Raw genomic sequence first — 13619 nt, 5'->3', positions numbered from 1 at the left:
TACTCTAAGAAATCACATTAAGTACAACGTAATTTCTATGAAAGGTATATATAACACAGTACATTTATAAACTTGGTTATTCCTATTTCTTCAATTCTTAATTATAATATCATACATTATTCTGCAACAATATTGTATTGTAAATTCATATTGATGGTGATACTATTATACTAAAAGTGAAATCAAATTATAATCTATATAATCCTTCACTATGTAGCTTGCAGAATTATAATCTTTTTCACACCTTTTCTAATCTTACTCTAATATTTAATCATTGTGTATCTTTCTTAACTATAGTATTATTTTACTCATGTCTCAGTTGTTCATCATTTGTCACTAACAAAATCTAATTTCCCTAATTAATTACCATATAGAGAATTCGCGAATTTGTCTGACCAGATTATATGTATATGTTTTGATATTTGAATAAAAGTTATTAACTAAATATGCTGATTTCTCATATATGTATTCATTTATAAATTGTTAATGTCATCATTACAAGGGTCACACACTCACACGCGTTTTTTTCCTTCCATATGCATGAGGCAACATGATAATGAAAATGATGTGTATATTTCCAGAGTAAAAAGGCATAATGAACCAGTGTGTTGCATTTATCAATGCAGATTTTTAGTGTAATTTCTTTTTTTTTTTCCTACCAAGTATAGGAATAGTACATTCAGTAAGGAATGAAAAGCACATTAGTGAGTTTTCATTTTACGATACTGTAAGATTTTATGGTGACACGTGACATTGTTTAAATAGTTAATTTTAACTAGTATTTTCATGAATGCAAATTTGGTTCTAAGATAGGAGCATTCATATGTTATTATGACAAAGCATTCTTTTTTTAATTTAGTTTTGCTAAAAAATAATTATAAATTATTGTATCATTAAGTTCAATTTATTTATTTTTGTGCATCCCGCGGGCTCATTCTCTAGTTAAATATGAAATAATAAAAATGAGTAACAATTTGGTGCCAGGTATAGTATTGAGCAAGAGTATACTGTTCCAGAAAGACCTTAACTGGTGGCTTCCTTGGACCACAGGTAATCTAACTTTCTTTTTTTTTTTCTTTTTTTTTTTAATTTTTTTAATCTCCTTTTTTGATGAACTTTTTTAACCCTTTTTTTTATTTTCCTTTCTCTGAGTTAAAGTTTGTCTCAATTTAAGTTAGGGTTGCATCTATTACTGCATTTTATGTTGCCTCAAATTGCTAACTCTTAGTAATTTGTTTTGTCTTTTATCCAATTGTCCACTCATGCGCGGATTGAATTTTTCTTAATTTATTTCATTAATAGTAAATACCTATGACTATGATCAAACATTACATCACCATTTACCTAGTGCATATATATTTTAATTTAGGAAAAGTATAGGTAACTAAGTGTGTAATCAGCCAAGAATTAAACAACTCAATTAATTATAATTATTAATAATTAATTATAAATTTTTAAATTAAAATTTTAATAATTAAAAATTGATTAAGTAAACCTAATTAAAAATTATAAAAATCTTCTTTTTCTACATCTGTAATATAAAAAATTCGAAAAATACGTTAAAAAAGATCTATTTAGTATGAAAAAGAAACATCATAATGCTTAGCAAAAGAAACATCTATATATATCAACTTACCTTTGTTAAGACAGGCTTCAAGATCCAGTTTATTAGAGAGTTGGCAGAAGTTGGCTGGACCCTAATTGGTTCCGTAGCAGAACTCTTTAATTTATTAGTGTTTATCAACCTTTTTTTTAGGGCAATTTACCTAATTAAATAAATTGAGTGAATCCTTTACCTATATACACACAACAGAAACTTGTTACGTACATGTGCATTTTTATGTTTATGTAAACCGTGGGAGCCAACCACGGTTTCAATTTAATACATAAACCGTGGCTACTAGGCACGGTTTACTTGTGAATGGAATTCTTCATAAACCGTGGCAAGCTACCACGGTTTACTAAGGGAGGCAAATGCACATAAAACGTCGTAAGCAACAACAGTTTATGAAGGAGTTTGAGTAGGCATAAACCTTTGTTAGCTGCAACGGTTTATGAGGAGAGAATTTTTATATATATGTGAATGAGATTCAAGCTGGTGAAGAGATTATTGTCACAATGGCAAGTGAGGAAGAGAGTTTTCTTGTCTTAGTGCATTGCTTTGGAAAAATCCAAAAAAGCAAAAAATATGGTGTGAAGTTCACTGACAGAGAACCACTGAGTGTTTTCATCAGTTCATCAAGCACTTTGTCAGATTTGAAGAACAGCATCTTGCAGAAGCTTGGGGTATTTGGTAGCAAGTGGGTGAAGAAGCCATTCTACAAGATTCCCATCGCAGTTGTCTCGACCGGTGTTAAGTATGATACCTTTGTGCTAGCGGCTGATGAAGATATTAGGGTTCTATTTCATTGTGTTAGGAGTTTTTCGAAGGTCAGAATACACGAGTTGTTCGCGAAGTTGGAGGTTGGTGTCGATAGTTCTGGGGCATCAGCTCCAGTTCATAGCTCGACTGCCGCGGGAGGTGCGTCTAGTTCGATGCCTGTGGTTAGACCATCTGTTCCGCTGGTCGCATCCCCTTCATTCGTGGCTGAGTTGGATCGAACAGAGGTTGTTGGTTCTGTACCTTTGGAGAATCCAGGGGTTTATGAGCAGGCATATGAGGTGGGCACCGGTGGTGGCTTGATTCATGATATGGAAGGCTTTGGAGAACCGGACCGAGTAGAGAATGCAATGTGTGACGACGACTCTGACCAGGAGCCTGTAGATATCGTTGGGGACAGCGATGATGGCACAGGTGCCAATCCACATACACAGCATGGGCATTCAAGTTCTGGCACTCAGCAGTACCCTCCACACTTCTCCACTCTTAACTTGGAGGCTCTGGGTCAACAGGCAGACGGTGGTCCTACAGTTGGGGGCTCTTCTACAGAATTTCAGATTGGGCAATCATTCCAGAATAAAAATGAGGCTGTTTTGAGTGTGAAGGACTACAGCATCCGTCGAGGTGTTCGGTACAGAGTCATCGAATCAGATCATCTGAAGTATCATGGTAAATGCAAAGAGTTTGGGAAGGGTTGTATTTGGTTGATTCGCGTAGCGCTACATGCACAAAAGGGCACTTGGGAGGTTAGGAGGTACAACGAGCCATACACTTGCTTGGCAACCTCCATTTCTAGTGATCACTGTCAGCTGGATTACCACGTTATCTGTGCGAGGATTCTTCCCTTGGTTAGGGCAGATGCTGCGGTTACGGTAAAGGTCTTGCAACAAGCTACAGAAGTCGATTACGATTTCAGGCCTAGTTATAGGAAGGTTTGGATGGTCAAACAGAAGGCAGTGGCACAAATCTATGGAGATTGGGAAGAGTCGTACGCGGAGTTGCCACGTTGGATGCTAGGGGTACAGTCGACCATGCCTAGGACAATTAATGTGTTGAAGACCTCTCCTGTTCAACTTGGGGGTGAGGTTGATGAGTCAACCGTGTACTTTCATCGACTTTTCTGGACATTTCCACCCTGCATTGAGGCATTCCGGCATTGCAAGCACCGTGAGTATTGACGGTACCCATTTGTATGGCAAGTATGGAGGCACGCTGCTGCTGGCGATAGCACATGATGGGAACTCGAACATCCTCCTAATAGCCTTCGCCCTTGTAGAGGGTGAAAATGCAGAGTCATGGGCATTCTTCTTATCCAACCTACGATCGCATGTGACGCCACAAGAAGGTCTCCTTGTTATCTTTGACAGGCATAATGACATCAAGGCTACACTTGAGGCCCCTGAGACTGGATCGCTGCCTCTACGTGCTTTTCGAGCATACTGTATTCGTCATGTGGCTGTGAATTTTGTGCTTACCTTCAAAGGTAAAGATGCAAGAAGGATGTTGGTCAATGCTGCCTACGCAAAAATAGAAGCAGAGTTTTATTACTGGTTTGACATCATGCGGACTGAGAATCCGGCAATGTGTGACCGGGCCAACCGGATGGAATACGAAAAATGGACGCAACACTAGGATAGTGGTAGACGGTTCGAGCACATGACAACCAGCATTAGTGAATGTGTGAACTCCATGTTAAAGGGAACTCGTAACCTCCCGGTCACATCGTTGGTTAAGTCCACTTACGGGAGGCTTGCTGAGCTATTCGTGTTCCGCGGACAGACAGCAGAGGCACAACTTGGATCTGGACATGAATTTTGTTAGGCGTTGGTCAAGGCTATTGATCGGAACATAAGAGACTCAAGGTGCTTCACCGTGACTTTATATGATAGGCACCAATCAGAGTACACGATGGCTGAGACAACACCGACCGGGAACTTCTCGCTAAGGAGCTACAGAGTTTCTCTTAAGGATCACACCTGCGATTGTGGCCACTTTCAGGCTCTCCATTATCCATGTTGTCACTTCATTGCATGTTGTGCCTACTCGCGCCTAAATTGGGCGTCATATGTTCACGAGGTGTATGAACCGAAAATATTAAACCGTACCTGGATGCAAGCGGAAACCCGAATCCATCAAACCCACTAGGCCTCAAAGTGGGAAACCTTCAGAAAATCCAAGACTGTAGAAGCTGTAGTGGCCCGGCCAAGTTAACGTTTCTGTTTGTCCCACGACAAAGACATCTATACAACCACGCCAGTGCCGCCGAGCTCCAGCTATATCTGCCCAACTCGTCCAACGATGCCAAATAAGGAAACCAGCAAAGGTGGACCCGGTTTGCGTTCTTGTCCGCAAACAGCTGAGAGGACAACAACATCAGAATATAGGCACGCGCGTATATACGCACGGTCTCCTCACTAGCATCTGCTGGGAGAACCCGGAACCTCTCATGGAACCATGTGTAGCACACTGTCATCTGCTTGACTTTACTCTGCAGAGGTAACTCCCCAAACAACTCGTGAAATCACACCCATGCCGGTCTTCCGTTTTCCATCAGATTCTCAAACTCAGTCAGGCACCCACTGACGGGCTCCCCATCGATCGGCAAACCTAGCTGATATGCCACATCTTGCAAAGTGATAGTGCACTCCCCAAATGGCATATGAAAGGTGTGGGTCTCAGGACGCCACCGCTCAATAAATGCGCTAAGTAGAGGCTCATCAATCCAGAACCAGTGATTGTTCAGCCTAGCCAAATGATACAAGCCGGCGGTCTCCAGATACGGTATAATCCGGTCGTGTAAAGGCATATTCTGCTGTCTCCTAATGCCGCTAATAACCCTAGTAGGCTGCAAAATGTGGGTAACAAAATCCCTCAACATACGACCAATACTAATAACATCAAACATAGTGTAGAAAAAATTATTAGATACCGACTTTGGTTTTCTATTTCCTCTAATAAATAGTAATAACAACAACGAAACAATAGGAATAACAACAATACCAACAGAAATAATTCTACTAACAATAACAATAATTATAATGCTAACACCTCCCAATTCTAGCACAAAATAAAAGTAGTAATAATAACTATCATTATCATAATAGTAACAAACATTATAATAGTAATAATGATACAACTACTACTGCTACTATGAAGTCATAATAACAAATTAAAATAAAAATAATAATAATAATAATAATAATAATAATAATAATAATAATAATAATAATAATAACTAACCTCTTCGTCGATGTATCCAGCCACGTGAACAACGCTATTTAGTCGATACAAGCGAGCTTCGTCCTCCATGGCTCCACGACTCAAATCTCACCAAAACCTTCCAAACCTCTCCCTGAAACTCTCTCAACCCCCAAGCTCTTTCAATTTTTGTTTCAGCACAAATGATCCGTCATGACCATCAACAGATTATGTATTTATACTACTTAGCATGTAAACTGTGGAAACCAAGGAAGGTTTACGTTCAAGGCCTCCTCTTCATAAACCGTGGGAAGCAACCACGGTTTATGCCGAAGTTTTTTTCCTTCATAATCCGTGGTAGGTAGCCACAGATTATGCCAAATCTCTTCCAACCATAAACCTTCGTAGCCTTGATAAACCACTATTTTATGGTTTATCTTGTGCTCAATTGAGTGGATTTTATCAATCTTTCATACACTTATCCATACAAAATGCATGGTTTTATAATTTCCTTCTTGATTTTGTGCTATGATTGAAAACATACTTCGTGCTCTTAAATTTCACTATGTTTAATCCTCTCTTATTACCATTCGATGCCATGATATGTGTGTTAAGTGATTTCAGAGTTTACAGAGTAGGAATGACTTAGAAGATGAAAAGGAAGCATGCAAAAGTGGAAGGAATACAAGACGTTGAAGGAATTACAAAGCTGTCAGCCCTGACCTCTTTGCACTCAAACAGTCATAACTTGAGCTACAAAGATCCAAATGACGCGGTTTCAGTTGCGTTGGAAAGCTAACATCCGGGGCTTCACAACGATATATAATTTACCATATCTGCTCTGAAGCCAGGCGACGTGAACGCGTGGATCACGCGGACGCATGACCTGGCAAAAATGCAATCCGCGCAAACGCGTGGACGATACTTCTGCGTGACTTTGCAGCGACCTGTACGTACCAGAAATCACTGAGGACGATTTCTGGGCTATTTTTGATCCAGTTTTCGGTCCAGAAAATACATATTAGAGGCTATAAAGTGGGGGAATCCATTCATTCAAAAATCAAGCTTTAATATACACAATTTTAGGATTAGATGTAGTTTTAGAGGGAGAGGCTCTCTCCTCTCTCTTAGGATTTAGGATTTAGATTTTTAGAATTAGGATTCCTTTCAGTTTATGGTTAATTCTTCAATCACAGGTTCAATTTTCCTTTAATTTATTTTCTACTTTTATTTATTCTATTACTTTAATTGTTATTTATCTTTTCAATTTGGTTTATGAACCATTCATGTTAGGATTTTCTTAATTAATATAAATTGAGATATTTCAGATATGATATCGTTTTATTCTATTTATGTTATTGATGTTTTCGATTTATCCAAATTATTTTCATTCGAGTAGATTTTCTTCCCTTTTGGCTTTGGTTGATTAATTAGTAACACTTGAGTTATCAAACTCAGCTGTTGATTGAAATTGGAATTCTTTGCTGATTAATTTGTATACCAATAACTCTAGTCTTTCCATAGGAGTTGACTAGGACTTGAGGATCAAATTAATTAGTCCACTTGACTTTCCTTTGTCTAGCAAGGGTTAACTAAAGTGGGAGCAGAATCCAATTCGCATTACACTTGATAAGGATAATTAGGATATGACTTCAATTTCTCATATCTTGCCAAGAGATTTTATTGATTATTAATTTATTTTTCTCGTCATTTAAATTACCTGTTCCTTATTTTAAAAATCCAAAAATTATACTGTTTTCTATAACCAATAATAAGTCATACTTCCCTGCAATCCTTGAGAAGACGACCCGAGGTTTAAATACTTCGGTTATAAATTTTATTGAGTTTTGTTACTTGTGACAACCAAAACTTTTGTACGAAAGGAATTCTTGTCGGTCTAGAAGCTATACTTACAACGGGAATTTATTTGTGAAAATTCTAGATCGCGCGAGAAATCTGATCGTCAAAACGGCGCTGTTGCCCGGAAATTGCAAACGTGTGCCTTATTATTGGTTATTGTAAATATTTACTTTTAAATTGATTTTTTCGAAAAAAAAATTCAGATTTTTATTTTAAAATTTTTTATCTTATCTTATCTTAGTTTTAAATTTCAAAATTCAAAATTCAAAATTCAAAATTTAAATTTAAAATTTTAAAAATCAAACTTTTTTCAAATCTTTATCTTATATCGTTGACTTTTTAAAAAATTCAAATTTCAAAATTTAAAATTCAAAATTTAATTTTCAAATTCAAAAATTTAAATTTCAAAACCTTTTAATTTAAAAAATTATCTTCTCTTACCTAACTTATCTTATCTTTTCTAATCTTAAAATCAAATCCTTTTCAAACCTTTTCTCTTATTTATTTTATTTTTCTTTGCTTGTTTATTTGTTTTTGTTTTTAATTTTTTTAGTTATTATGAGTTCTCACCCACGTCGCTTTGAGTTTGGTTCTAATATTGTTGAAAGGAATGGAAACTATAATAGGAACATGCATCAAGGTCGAAACAATCACAGATGGAAGGAGCCACGAGGATCTGATAAACCCTTTAGGCAACAACACCCTCTCAGATACCATGGACCACGACCATTCCACAATACATGCCAAGACAATAGTTATGGTGGACCCTTTCGTGACAACCAACCTCCACGAGTATACTATGGTCAAGAGCCATTTCAAGGAGCGTACCAAGACGATAAATATGGTGGACCCCCTTGTAGTTACCAACAAGCCCCATCATATGCTTATGAACCACCTCCCCAACACACCTTTGAACCACCAAATTCACAAGTCCCTTTCCACCATTCACCTCCATATGACCCTAACCCATATCCACCATACCAACCATCCTATGAACCGTATGAACCATACATGGAGCAACCCCAATACCAACCCAATTACTCCCAAGAACCACCACCTCAATATACACCATGTCCATATCCATCAACTCAGGAATCCGTTAAGGAGCGTCTCAAGAAAACAGTGAATAAATTTCATGCAACCCTTCACCAATTGAATCAAGCAATAAATCGATTACCTTCCCGACATTCGGACACTCAAGAAACCTCCATGGCTTCATGTGGACAATCTAATGAAGAACGTAGCATGAAGGAGATGCTAGAAACTCCAGTGGACAGTACAAAGCATGACTTTGTACTGGAACAAGTGGAGGAAGCTATAATTATTGAAGAGGAATAAGTGGTTGAAGACTTAGGAGATGCTGAACCTCCATGGGAAAGTCAAGTTATAGAGCCTCCTTCAAAGACGTTTGAAATTGATGTTGAGGAGGGTGTCTAACCTCCAATGCATATCATGGTTGAAGACTTTGAAGAGGTTGATCAAGAGATGGATTCAATCATTGATGAATTCTTATCTACAATTGAATCCTCTCCTATTGGACTTGACATGGAAATTAAAGAAGAAGCACAACCTTCCATGCCCTTGGTGAACAATGAAGAAGAGATCAAATTGGAAGAAAGCTACCAAGAGGAAGAGGTTGATATTGAAGAAGCTTGCAAAGAGGTGGAAGTTGTCAAAGAAGAGCCCAAGAGAATAGAGTTGGAAATCACCTTACCAAAGTTGCTAGAGACTTCTCCCCCAAAACCATCACCATCCATTCCTTCATTCAAGTGGGTAAATCTTTCATCTCTAAGCTTAATTAGCTCACTTGAGACAGATGGGCAACTCAGAGCTCTTTGTGGCTTTAAGAGTAAGAGGGAGAAGGTTAGTGGTAGGAGTCGTCATGCAAGATTCAATATGGTGGAAAGCTGAAAGTTTAAATGCAAAGGTTGGTGTAAAGCTCAACTGAATGGGTCTAGGAAGTTGGTTGGCCGCTTTAGTGGGAATTCAAATTGCTTGCTACCCGGATGGAATCATGATGATCAACAAGAAGACGGGTGCAAAAGCAAGGTTTGGGACCCCAGAATTCAGTCTAGCAATCAACACTCTTGGGGCCTTGTCACTTGCTTCGACTTGCTTGAAGGCTGTATGCGCCTAATTTGGGATCCCGGAGACTATTGGAATTGCAAACATTGGTGAAGATTCCTGGATGAGTTCAAGCATAAGCCACCATGACAAGGAGCTCACCAAATGTCCAACTTATGGACTTTAACTAAAAGTGCTAGGTGGGAGACAACCCACCATGGTATATTCTTTCCTTTTTATTCCTAGTTTATTTTATTTTAATTTTATTAGTGTCGTTCATAATGTTTGCATTAGCATTTACATACTGCATTCTGCATTTTGCATAAAAAAAACGCACGCGACGCGTAAGCGTCGCTGACGCGTTCGCGTCATAGTTGCGTTAGGAAGAAAAGAGAATTGAACAGAAAGTCACGCGAAAGCGTGGCTGGAGGCGTGCCTTAGGCACAAATATGCCCACGCGACCGCGTCAATGACGCGTCTGCGTCATTTGGAAAAATAGCCTCCCACGCGAACGCGTGGCCCTGTAAAATCGACGTAAATGGGTGTATGGCAGTAAGTTGTGATGGAGTGGGGCTGGAACCATGCTAGAAGCACAAGCCCTACCACGCGAACGCGTGCCCCACGCGTCTGCATCGTTTTTCAGAATTTGGCCATTCACGCGATCGCGTCACCCAGATTTTTGGAAAAATGCATTTAAAACAGAGAGTTGCGCGAACGCACGGCTGCACTCACGCCAATAGCACAAATCAGGCCACGCGATCGCGTGACCCACGCGTCCACGTCGCCTGCGCCGCACAACTTAACCAGATCATCGCTAATTATCTTATCTTTTCTTTTCTAATCCTAATTTTTTCTATCTTTTCTTCTTTCTTCTTTCTTTCTTACTTACTTCTTCTTCATCTCTTTAACTTCTCATCATTATTCTCTTTCATTCTATTTTTCCTATTGCATTTGCATACTTTCATTCACTGCATTTTAATTTTATACATATTTTTATCTTCTAAGTTTATTATTTTTTCATTGGTGTTAAATTTCCTTTTTCAACTGTTGCATATTTTTTTTACATTACTCTGGTGCTTCATGACTTATTTTATTCTAATTGGGTAATATTATTTATCTGTCAATGCCAATCTTTTATGATACACGTATCCCCTTTTGCATTGACATGAATTTATATTTTCTTGCATTACCCACACTCTCTTCCCCATTGTTGCAAATTTTTGCACTCTTGATTTGTCATGTGCTTCTTCTATTGTTTTCTCACTTGCATGTTGTAGTTACCATGTAATCGAGACCCTCATTATTTGGCATTAACCCACCCAGACTTTATTTATTTTCTTATCTTTATTTCTGAGTTACTTTTTCTTATTTTTCTTCTTCTTTCAGGCTGGCCACCAAAGAATGGAAAGGGAAAGCTTCTAAATGGGGAGACAAACAAGTCCATCTGCACAATTCTTGAAGAAAAGTGTCAGTTGGAGCAACCCGTCCACTTGTACATCTCTGAATGCACCGAGGACGGTACAATCTTTAAGTGTGGGAAAGTCGATACTGATCTCCATGGGTTAGTTATTTTCTTCCCAACACCAACATTTTACTTTATTTGTTTGTTCATTATTGCATTTGCATGTTTGATTGCATATTTATTTGATTTTTTGTGCATATTTTACCACCATTTGGTTAAAGTGATATTTTCTTTTTCAAGAAACTTTTTATATCATTTCACTAATTTGAATTAAAAATTTTATTGAACTTGTTTGAAGAAATATTATTTTGGAACATGGTTTTGAGCTCGAACACACAAAACCAGTGAGATTTTGAGCCGGTTTGAATTGGTTGCATTTTATCAACCAATATTTTATTTTTAGTGTGTTTTTCTCTCTAAAATTGTGATCTTTGTCTTGCTTGATTCTATATTTCCATTGTTTAATGTATGCATGCACTTACATGATTGAGGCATTTGTTTCACTGAGCTTACATACCCATATGGCCTTACCCTTTCATTATCTTTTGCAAACCAATGTTGAGCCTATTATATCCCTTTATTCTTTACTTTAGCACATCATTAACTCTAAGTGAAAAACAATAATGTCCTTAATTTGAATTCTTGGTTAGCTTAGACTAGTGAGAGTGCTCATGAATTAAGTATGGAAAAATTGGGTTTGGAAACATTTGGTTTGAGAATTGAGTATGTTAGAATTTTCTGAAAGTGTGAAAGAATGTTGAGAATATGTTCATGCATTCAATACCTTAATCATATGCATTGAAAAAAAAAGAGAGAAAAATAAAAGAAAAAGAGCAACTAAGTAAAAGAGGACAAAATGCCCCAAAATAAATGGTGAAAGCAATGCATATGTACTGTACTCAAATCGGGATGCATGAATATGTGGTAAACATGGTTAATGGATAGTTAGATGTGGTATTATAATTACATGGATTGTCTAAATTTAGGTGGAAAGTTTAAGTTAATTAAGGATTCAGATTTTAGTCCACTTGACCAAATACAATCCTACCTTGACCCTAACCCCATTACAACCCTTAAAAGACCTCTTGATATGTGTATCTGTGCATTGAATTTATGTTGATTGTTAGATGAAGAGCAAGCCTTAGAAAGCAAGGTTAGTAGAGAATTGAGAGAATCGAACCTTAAACACATGAGTGATTAGAATGTATACACTTCCAGTGAGGGTTCGATACTCAATTCTTTGTTCCCGGCTTTCATGAGCTATTTTCTTCTACAAGTCTATTTGTACTTCATTTTTATGATTTGAATTAGTGAAATCCATTTCATATTTGTTCTTGAAAGATTTATTTACTTTTCACCAAGTAGGAAGAAACATTTTGCATGTAGTTGTATTCATATAGATAGGTTGCATTTCATACATCATACCATTCCTCTTCACTCTCTTATAGCTTCTCTTGAGCTTAGCATGAGGACATGCTAATGTTTAAGTGTGGGGAGGTTAATAAACTACTATTTTATGGTTTATCTTGTGCTCAATTGAGTGGATTTTATCAATCTTTCATACACTTATCCATACAAAATGTATGGTTTTATAATTTCCTTCTTGATTTTGTGCTATAATTGAAAATATGCTTCGTGCTCTTAAATTTCACTATGTTTAATCCTCTCTTATTACCATTCGATGCCATGATATGTGTGTTAAGTGATTTCAGAGTTTACAGGGCAGGAATGGCTTAGAAGATGAAAAGGAAGCATGCAAAAGTGGAAGGAATACAAGAAGCTGAAGGAACTGCAAAGCTGTCAGCCCTGACCTCTTCGCACTCAAATGGTTATAACTTGAGCTACAAAGATCCAAATGACGCGGTTTCAGTTGCGTTGGAAAGCTAACGTCTGGCGCTTCGCAACGATATGTAATTTGCCATAGCTGCCCTGAAGCTAGGCGACGCGAACACGCGGACGCGTGACCTAGCAAAAATGCAATCCGCGCAAACGCGTGGACGACGCTTCTGCGTGACATTGCAGCGACTTGTACGTATTTTTTATCTAGTTTTTGGCCCAAAAAACAGAGATTAGAGGCTATAAAGTGGGGGAATCCATTTATTCAAAAATCAAGCTTTAATATTCACAATTTTAGGATTAGATGTAGTTTTAAAGAGAGAGGCTCTCTCCTCTCTCTTAGGATTTAGGATTTAGATTTTTAGAATTAGGATTCCTTTCAGTTTATGGTTAATTCTTCAATCACATGTTCAATGTTCCTTTAATTTATTTTCTACTTTTATTTATTCTATTACTTTAATTGTTATTTATCTTTTCAATTTGATTTATGAACCATTCATGTTAGGATTTTCTTAATTAATATAAATTGAGGTATTTCAGATATGAGATCATTTTATTCTATTTATGTTATTGATGTTTTCGATTTATCCAAATTATTTTCATTTGAGTAGATTTTCTTCCCTTTTGGCTTTGGTTGATTAATTAGTAATACTTGAGTTATCAAACTCAGCTGTTGATTGAAATTGAAATTCTTTGCTGATTAATTTGTATACCAATAACTCTAGTCTTTCCATAGGAGTTGACTAGGACTTGAGGATTAAATTAATTAGTCCACTTGACTTTCCTTTGTCTAGCAAGGGTTAACTAAAGTGGGAGCAG

At 37.3% G+C, this 13619-nt stretch overlaps 1 protein-coding gene across 8 annotated transcripts in view; it reads left to right on the top strand.

The window, feature by feature from the left end:
- Nucleotides 1–13266, top strand: part of LOC107635031 (uncharacterized) — a 40083-nt gene extending 26817 nt beyond the window's left edge. For 3 of the 8 annotated variants that reach the window (XM_088485149.1, XM_088485147.1, XM_088485145.1), the window contains exons 10-11: nt 985–1050; nt 10889–13266. Coding sequence is in view for 2 of the 8 variants with exons in the window: in XM_088485144.1 (XP_088341270.1) it covers nt 2119–3558 (1440 nt within the window). In the remaining 6 variants the exon portion in view is untranslated. Of the gene's footprint in view, nt 1–984; nt 6821–10888 lie in introns of those variants that run through there. The other 5 variants (XM_088485150.1, XM_088485146.1, XM_088485148.1 and 2 more) reach the window with 5 other exon arrangements.
- Nucleotides 13267–13619: the final 353 nt, after the last annotated feature.

Source organism: Arachis ipaensis, chromosome B4, assembly GCF_059453495.1.
Source record: "Arachis ipaensis isolate K30076 ecotype BB chromosome B4, ASM5945349v1, whole genome shotgun sequence".
NCBI lineage: Eukaryota > Viridiplantae > Streptophyta > Magnoliopsida > Fabales > Fabaceae > Arachis > Arachis ipaensis.
The sequence above is the reverse complement of the archived record's forward strand: the minus strand, read 5'-3'. Positions and strand labels throughout refer to the sequence as shown.